The sequence below is a fragment of the Eubalaena glacialis genome, chromosome 5 (assembly GCF_028564815.1).
Source record: "Eubalaena glacialis isolate mEubGla1 chromosome 5, mEubGla1.1.hap2.+ XY, whole genome shotgun sequence".
NCBI lineage: Eukaryota > Metazoa > Chordata > Mammalia > Artiodactyla > Balaenidae > Eubalaena > Eubalaena glacialis.
Genome location: NC_083720.1, coordinates 108986042 through 108994972, shown reverse-complemented (window position 1 = coordinate 108994972; position 8931 = coordinate 108986042). Strand labels below are relative to the sequence as shown.

The 8931-nt window shown below is 41.6% G+C and overlaps 1 protein-coding gene across 5 annotated transcripts; it reads left to right on the top strand.

Annotated features, from left to right (window-relative positions):
- The first annotated feature begins 651 nt into the window (after positions 1 to 651).
- Positions 652 to 7353, top strand: C5H4orf36 (chromosome 5 C4orf36 homolog). 5 transcript variants are annotated; one of them, XM_061191557.1, is made up of 4 exons: positions 652 to 685; positions 1649 to 1780; positions 6423 to 6577; positions 6997 to 7353. In XM_061191557.1, the coding sequence occupies exons 2-4, from the start codon at positions 1716 to 1718 to the stop codon at positions 7128 to 7130; spliced, it is 354 nt and encodes a 117-aa protein (XP_061047540.1). In that variant the 5' UTR covers positions 652 to 685; positions 1649 to 1715; the 3' UTR covers positions 7131 to 7353. The 5 variants fall into 5 exon arrangements, with proteins under 5 accessions (XP_061047540.1, XP_061047539.1, XP_061047541.1 ...); XM_061191556.1 differs by having other exon boundaries at positions 652 to 723; XM_061191558.1 differs by lacking the exon at positions 652 to 685 and adding an exon at positions 1007 to 1144.
- Positions 7354 to 8931: the final 1578 nt, after the last annotated feature.

Genomic DNA, 8931 nt, shown 5'->3' with positions numbered 1-8931 from the left:
TATGACTATTTTCATTTGATGTTAAGTGGTGACCACCTGACGTTCTAAAATATAGGTTCATCCTGAATCACCACAGTGTAGTGACTTCAGAAACTAGTCCGTCAGGCCACGTTTTCGGATCCTATTTTGCCCTTAACACACATGAGGTGTTTCGAGCTTTAGGGTTTAAAGCGGCCCTGACGCACCGGGGCCCGCGGGCACTAACAGCGCTTCCGCTCCTGCAGGGCACCCGTGAGACTCACGCATGGTCAGCACGTCAGAACCGGGCGCGTTTCTGTAAGTGCTGCCCCCAAACCAACTCCTCAGGTGGCTTCACACAACCCCCTCACATTCAGAAGCGTCGTTTTTAGGGAAAGGCCTCGCTTACAGCCCTTTCTGTCGCTGTGGGCTTTGTCCCGTCAAGCGTGAGCCAGCCCTCGGCTGTGGGACGCGGAGCCCCCGCCCCGAGGGAACCCCGCGGGGCGCGTGTCCCGGGCCCGGCGCCCGGGTCTCCTCGCGGTCGGGGCCGGCACCACAAAGCCCTTTATTGAGGCTGCGGCTTGACGCAGGGCCGCCCGCAGCTCCCGGCGCGAGCAGGAAGGAGGAGCGGGACCGCGCCGTGTGCGCGGCCATGGGCGACTAGATGGGCGCGCGCTCTGCCCTCGATCCCCAAGGGACCGCGACCCTCCCGGACCCCAGAGCGCCGGTAACCGGGCGTCGGCGTCCTCTCCCAGGACCCCTCTCGTGAGGCCCGGGCGGAGTGGACGCGCCCGCCGCGTGTGTGGTGCGGCTGGGAGGGGGAGTGGTTTGAGGCGCGGCAGGCGAGGGCCCGCCCTCCCCTTCTTCTCCCTCCCCTTCTTCTCCCTCCCCTTCTTCTCCCTCCCCTTCTTCTCCCTCCCCTTCTTCTCCCTCCCCTTCTTCTCCCTCCCCCCCTCCCCTTCTTCTCCCTCCCCCCCTCCCCTTCTTCTCCCTCCCCCCCTCCCCTTCTTCTCCCTCCCCTTCTTCTCCCCCTCCCCTTCTTCTCCCTCTCCCCTCACCTCTCCTCCCCCTCCCCCTTCTTTCCCCATCCCCTTAATTCCCCGGCTCCTCGCTCCGGGCCCTGCAGGCCGCTGGTTCCTCCCGGGGTCTCCGCGTCCGGCGGAGAGGAGACTCGTCCCGAAGAAGCGTGCGCTGGAAGGGAAGTGGGAGTGGTGCTTGAAGTCGGCCACGTTTTAAGTTCAGAGGGTTTTTTTTTGGTTTGTTTTAAGTTCAGATTTTTGAAAAAGGGAAAACCTGGGAAGGTTTGCATCCTTTAAAGGGCTCGGGCGGAGGACGGGAAGTTCTTGTGTCCGCAGAGCTATTTGTCGCTTAACATTGCCACAGTCAGACACCTTTTGGTGATGAGATATTTGAGCCAGTTAGACTTAGGCAATGACAATATACCGGGCCGGAATGCCGATGCTGTTCACCTGGCATCTTCTCCTTACATGGCAAGACATGATAAAATGAGTTCGTGGAAAATAAAAGAGAACACAGTTCTACATTAGGAATTCAGTTCAGTGAACGTTGATTAGGCACGTTCTTACATTCAGAAAATTTTTTTCTGAAGCTTTTTTATTATTTGGGTGTTAAAAATATTCAAGTGAATATTTTATTTTAATATTAATTAGGTGCATTGCAATCATTTCAGACAAAGTGAACAGAATATCTGAGTCATTACATCAGACAATTAGGAAATTGGACTGTAATAATTCACCATGGCTTATGGCTTGCCAAGAAAGAACGCAGTGGAAACCATTTTGAGGTGCAATTGTTATAAAGTGTAAGTATATTTATCCTGGTAAGCGTTGACTTGGGCTGGGGAGTGTCCTTGTTAAAATAAAAGTATTGGACACCCTTACGTTCCTTCCCCATGAGATACCGGACTATATGAGGCATTCTCAGGTGTCTGGGTACTGATGTTTTTAAAAGGAAAATGCTTTTATAAGGATTTATAAATTTTCTTACTTGGTTTTTACAACAAAACAACACTGTGAAATGAGGAAACTGAGGTTTGAAGAAGTGGTATGATCCAGGTCCCCCAGTCATGTAGTAAGGAAGTGACAGAGTTAGAAGTCTGAGTCTTCTTTACTCCAAAGCAACATTTTCCAATGCAGACAACCACTTTAAAATCCCTCTTTAGATAGTGTAAATCTATCTAAAAATGCCTTGGTGTCAGAGATATCTTAACAGAACACTTAATTAGCTGGTACAGAGAGTTAGTTTTGCATCCTGTACATTTTGTCAGGTGATGTGTGGACATCAAGAAGACCTGGGCTCAAAGCCTGGCCCTGCCACTGGCTCCCCATGCTGCCTTGAGCAAATTTCTTAACTTCTCTGTACCTGGGCCTCCACATCTGTGAAATGGACATATCAATACCTACCTACATGGTGTGGAATACAAATGAAGTAATGTATGTAAGGTACTTGCATGTTGCCTGACATAATAGTAAACCCATAATAAACATGGGTTGCTACTACATGGTAGTTTCACTCTGTGCTACCTTGTTTTTAATTTTTGGACTTGTTTTTTTAAACCTCTCTGCCACAATGTATGACATATTACCGTGGTGAGTCCCTTGAATTTTACTTTTTGACAGTGTTCTAAGAAGTAAATGGAGACACCCCACGGGGTTGTAAGACCAGAGATATGGGAAAACCAGAGAAAACTCATCATTGCATTCTATTTAGATTTGTTAGTTCAGTATGTATTTAGACATTGAACTATAGACAAATACCACTGTAGTCATTATTGTAAACATAATTTTTATAATGAAGATATTCCTGTATCTGGAGAATGATTTAAAGCACTGATTCTGTGGTTCTGGCTATATAACATTTTATGTCACGAATAGTATCTGCAAAACCAGTGTCTTCTCTATCATTCTCACAAGAAAGTATTTGATATTCTATTTATAAGAGCAGCTAAATTAAGAGGAATAGAATGGTAGTAGCAGTCTTTGGAGTTCACTAGCTCAGGCAGCTCCTCACCTTGGGCTTTTTTTGGTTAAGTATTTTTAGAAGATTATAAAAAAATATGCTAAAAACATTCGAACAATATGGAAGCATTTGAAAAGAAAATTAAAATGTTACCTCTCACACCCGCATTGCCATCCCTGCCCTACCCGCCCAATCCCGCTCAGGTAAAATGTTTTATATATTTTTTAGAATTTCTGTCTGTTATATAAGATACACACACACATATGTATATACACACATGTTTTTACACATGGGATTATATTGCTCCCTCCCCACCTATATCGTGTGTAGCCTAGTGGTTAAGAGCACAGATTCTACAGTCTGACTTTCTGGGTTGAAATTTCAAACCCAAGCCTTGTGACCTTGAGCAAGTTGGTGTCTGTTCTTGTTTCCTAATCTGTAAAATGAGCATAACAATAGCATCTGCCTACTTCATAGGGTTACTGTGGTAATTAAATGTGTTTATATGTGTATACTGATTAAAACAGTGTCTTGCATGTAGTAGGTGCTAGGTAAGCATTAGCTGTTTTTTTTTTTTTTTCTTTTTTTTTTTCGCCGCGCCATGCGGTTGTGGGATCTTAGTTCCCCGACCAGGGATTGAATCCCGGCCCTTGGCAGTGAGAGAGTGGAGTCCTAACTAATGGACCGCCAGGGAATTCCCAGCATTAGCTGTTTTATTGCTCATCTTTCCAAATCAATATATAAGGATAAATCTCATTCTTTCATTACATGTATGTACTACAGTTTGTTTAACCAGGCTGCTCTTTTTTTGGGGGGGGAGTATAATTGCTTTACAGTGCTGTGTTAGTTTCATCCACACAGCGAAGCGAATCAGCCATATGCATACACACATCCCCTCCCTCTTCTATCCCCCCCCCATCCCACCCAGCTAGGCCATCACAGAGCACCAAGCTGAGCTCCCTGTGCTATACAGCAGGTTCCCACTAGCTATCTATTTTACACACGGTAGTGTATTTATGTCAAACCTAATCTCCCAATTCATCCCACCCTCCCCTTCCCCCACTGTGTCCACAAGTCCGTTCTCTACATCTGCCTTTCTAGTCCTGCCCTGCAAATAGGTTCATCTGTACCATTTTTCTAGATTCCACATATATGCATTAATATACGATATTTGTTTTTCTCTTTCTGACTTAATTCACTCTGTATGCAGACTCTAGGTCTGTCCACATCTGTACAAATGACTCAATTTCATTTCTTTTTATGGCTCAGTAATATTCCATTATATATACCTACCACCTCTTCTTTATCCATTCATCTGTCGATGGACATTTAGGTTGTTTCCATGTCCTGGCTATTGTAAATAGTGCTACAATGAACATTGGAGTACATGTGTCTTTTTGAATTATGGTTTTCTCAGGATATATGCCCAGTAGTGGAATTGCTGGGCCATATGGTAATTCTATTTTTAGTTTTTTAAGGAACCTCCATACTGTTCTCACAGTGACTTTTATCAATTTACATTCCCACCAACAGTGCAAGAGGGTTCCCTTTTCTCCACACCCTCTCCAGCATTTGTTGTTTGTAGATTTTTTGATGATGGCCATTCTGACCGGTGTGTGGTGATACCTCATTGTAGTTTTGATTTGCATTTCTTTAATAATTAGTGCTGTTGAGCATCTTTTCATGTGACTCTTGGCCAGCTGTATGTCGTCTTTGGAGAAATGTCTATTTAGGTCTTCCACCCATTTTCTGATTGGGTTGTTTTTTTGATATTGAGCTGCATGAGCTGTTTGTATATTTTGGAGATTAATATTTTGTCTGTTGCTTCGTTTGCAAATATTTTCTCCCATTCTGTGGGTTGTCTTTTCGTCTTGTTTATGTTTTCCTTTGCTGTGCAAAAGCTTTTAAGTTTAATTAGGTCTCATTCGCTTATTTTTCTTTTTATTTTCATTACTCTAGGAGGTGGGTCATAAAAGATCTTGCTGTGATTTATGTCAGAGTGTTTTTCCTGTATTTTCCTCTAAGAGTTTTATAGTGTCTGGTCTTACATTGAGGTCTTTAATCCATTTTGAGTTTATTTTTGTGTATGGGGTTAGGTAGTGTTCTAATTTCATTCTTTTACATGTAGTTGTCCAGTTTTCCCAGCACCATTTATTGAAGAGGCTGTCTTGTCTCCATTGTATATTCTTGAACCAGGCTCTTCTTGATAGATATTAAGGTTATTTTGTGAGGTTTTTTTGGGGACAAACAATGCTTCAATGAGCATTCTTGTAAATACATCTTTGTGTATTTGTTCAAGTGCATTTATAATAATTATAGACTTCAAGTCACTCCTTAAAGTTAGATGATAAAGTAAGAAGTAAGCTGGAGGAGGAAAACAGATGGCATGTGTGTAATACACTCACTTCCCCTACTTGTACCACAACAGGTCTTTCATCTTTCCTCATGCATATGAACTCATGTTGACTGTAGATGAGAAGCATAGCTGATATTTTAAAGTTCCAAATTAGGATACATAAAACAATCCATTAAAATTTCATTGTGATTATTTTTAAATATTGTAGTTTGGGGTTTCATTCCCTTCTCCAGTTTTCTAAGGATTCTCTTGGTACTAGTGCTTCTATATACACTTAGGTTACATCCCAGCTCTGGTTCTCTGTTAACTTCTGAGTCTTTGTTTTCCTTTTCTACCTCCGTGGTAGTTGTAAAGATTAAAATCAGATCACACACTCAAAGCCTTAGTGTGTGCCAAGCACTCTGCTCAACGTGTGAGTATTCCCTTTGTTCCTTCCCTAATGTGTTCATATTTTTGATCAGCCAAAAAAGACTTGGAGCTTAGTTTTTTTTTTTTCTTTTTTTAAAAAATTAATTAATTTTTGGCTGCGTTGGGTCTTCATTGCTGCACGCAGACTTTCTCTAGTTGCGGCAAGCAGGGGCTACTCTTTGCTGCGGTGCGCGGGCCTCTCATTGCAGTGGCTTCTCTTTGTTGCGGAGCATGGGCTCCAGGAGCATGGGCTTCAGTAGTTGTGGCTCGCGGGCTCTAGAGCGCAGGCTCAGTAGTTGTGGCACTCGGGCTTAGTTGCTCCGCGGCATGTGGGATCTTCCCGGACCAGGGCTCGAACCCATGTCCCCTGCATTGGCAGGCAGATTCTTAACCACTGTGCCACCAGGGGAGTCCCAAGCTTACAGTTTTTAACTACATCCTCTTTAAGGACATGTAAAGATTGGATTGACTCCAAAGAGGCTGTTTTTTGAGCAAAAATTTCTGTCATTATAATTTATGGTCATTTTCAGTATATCTCTACATTAGTTAATATAAGGCTCCTTCTCCTGGCTAGGTTTGCAACTCTGGAAAATCCTGAATACTCTCCTGTACACCAAAATGTCTAGTGGAAAATAGAACTGAGAATTCAAATGTCTTTTCTATATCCTGCAGTAGATGTCAATAAATATTTATTGAATGAATTAATGAATTTTTGCCCTAGACAGGAACCCTGGGAACTTGTATTACTCACAAAGACCTGGTACACAAACCTAGCCAACATCAAATTGCCTTTCTTGGAAGAAATTGCATTTGGTAGTTCTATACACCTCAAAAAATGTAAAACCATTAAGGATGGTCTGCTCCCTTCAGCAGAATGTAAGTTCTGAGGGAACTACTTTATTATATTTTTTTATTTGAATTTTATTTTACTTATTTATTTTTATACAGCAGGTTCTTATTAGTTATCTATTTTATACATATTAGTGTATATATATCGATCCCAATCTCCCAGTTCATCCCATCACCACCCGCCCCCTCCCTCCGGGCTTTCCCCCCTTGGTGTCCATACGTTTCTGTAGGAACTATTTTAATAAATTGCAAATTTTGTGTGTTATTTTGATTATTAGACAAATGTTTAAATCTGATCATTCACACCCATACTCCCTATCTATGTAGCCCTGTCTTGTTTAGTATTCAAGAATGTGAATTTTTCTGTGTGCTAAATATTCAGTTTTGACTAAATTATGCCTGGTGAAAAATGTCAGTTGGATTGCTTCATGTATTTTATTTTTCAGCCATCCAACTTGAAAGGGAGTATGAAATGAAGCGCTTGAATAACCTGAAATGTGAGGAAAATGCAGCCGAGGAAATTCAGTTTTCCCTAAGGGAAAGGCCAGTTGGTTTGAGAAGACCTCTCCCACCTAAGTGACAGTCATCTCATAGTTGAATCTGTACTCTGTGCTTTCTGCATCCAAAGAGGATGAAGGGCTCTGACCTTCCACTGTGTGAAGTTTGGTGCAGTCATCTGAATGCCCCCTGGTGGATGAGCCAGCTCCCGTGGGTTAATTGACAGCTCTGAACAGATCTTCTGGGTCCCAGTCATGTATTTGTACCTTTGTATCACAGCAACAGTACTGTAAATAAATGAAAATGTAGCTGGCATCGAGTCATTTGTGCTATTCATTTTGATTTTTGTAAAGTTGCACTAAGGAAAGAGGAAACTCCTTGTCAGAGGCATCCCCCCACCAAGAGACATTATTTTGAAGAATATTTTGAATTTTCATCTTTGAGACCCCCAAGGAGGTACGAAGAAAGGAGAGAGGGAAATTATTTATAAAATGATTAACTGTGAAAAATTTTGTTTGATTAAGAAAAATTGTAGGTTTCATTTTAGTAACTCTCTAGTTTCCAGTTTTCAATGAAACATCATTTACTATTCTCATGTGGTACTTTATTTTTTTAAAACATCTTTATTGGAGTAATATTGCTTTACAATGTTGTGTTAGTTTCTGCCGTACAACAAAGTGAATCATCTATACATATACATATATCCCCATATCCCCTCCCTCTTGAGCCTCCCTCGAATCCTCCCTATCCCACCCTTCTAGGTGGTCACAAAGCACTGAGCTGATCTCCCTGTGTTATGCATCAACTTCCCACTAGCTGTGTATATATGTCAATGCTACTCTCTCACTACGTCCTAGCCTACCCTCCGCCCTCTGTGTCCTCAAGTCTTGTTCTCAACTCATGTGGTACTTTAAAGTGGCAAGTAGCACTTACTTTGTTTTTGTTCTTCTAAAAAACCGTCTTTTTTCCTTTTGCCTAATTTCATATTGTCTTTCTGGGATACCCTCTGGAGCATGTGGAACACACATACATGTGTGAAAATGATATGAAAATACAAAGACAGCATCTGTGAGGAAAACTCTTATTTGTACAGAGTGGTTGGAGAATGGGGAATTAACTGGAAAGAACTGGATTTGCATGAACAAATTTTCCTAGAATTCGAATCCAGTAAAGCACACTTGGATGTGAAAGTTATATTTAAGCACAATTTAGTGTTAGATGAGCCAGTAGGCATTTTATGATCTGGTATTTTAGCCTCATTATGAAAGGCATTATGGCGTAGTATTTAAGAGTACATACTTTAGACCTGGCTGCCTTCTTCAAATCCCGGCTTGGCTGCTGATAATGGTGTGACCTGGGGTGAGTTACCTTATGTCCTGAGCTTCAGTTATCTTACATCATATAAGATAAGAGTAATACTGGTACTACTTCATAGAATTGTCATGATTAAATGAAAACTGCCTGGTACACAATGAGAATTACTCTAGTGTTAGCTATTAGTGTGATCAACACTTCCTTTGTACTGCTGTAATCTTAGTATCGAAGATGTATGACATTGGGCTGACTCTGTTGACCTTTGTGGAGACCAGAAATCTTGAATTTTCAAAAATTTGGTTTTATTCTTGTCAATGTTTATGTACTTGCCAGACCGTATGACCTGATTTTTTAAAATTTAATTTTTATTTTATATTGGAGTATAGTTGATTTACAATGTTGTGTTAGTTTCAGGTGTACAGCAAAGTCATTCAGTTATACATCTACATAGATCCATTTTTTTTCAGATTCTTTTCCCATGTAGGTTATTACAGAGTACTGAATAGAGTTCCTGTGCTATACAGTAGGCTCTTATTAGTTATATATTTTATATATAGTAGTGTATATAT

Coding starts and splice junctions, on each gene's coding strand:
- C5H4orf36 (XM_061191557.1), top strand. CDS start 1,716: ATGGCTTATGGCTTGCCAAGAAAGAACGCAGTGGAAACCATTTTGAGG. Junction 1,781..6,422: donor AGGTGCAATTGTTATAAAGT/GTAAGTATATTT, acceptor TTTTTGCCCTAG/ACAGGAACCCTGGGAACTTG. Junction 6,578..6,996: donor TCTGCTCCCTTCAGCAGAAT/GTAAGTTCTGAG, acceptor TTTATTTTTCAG/CCATCCAACTTGAAAGGGAG.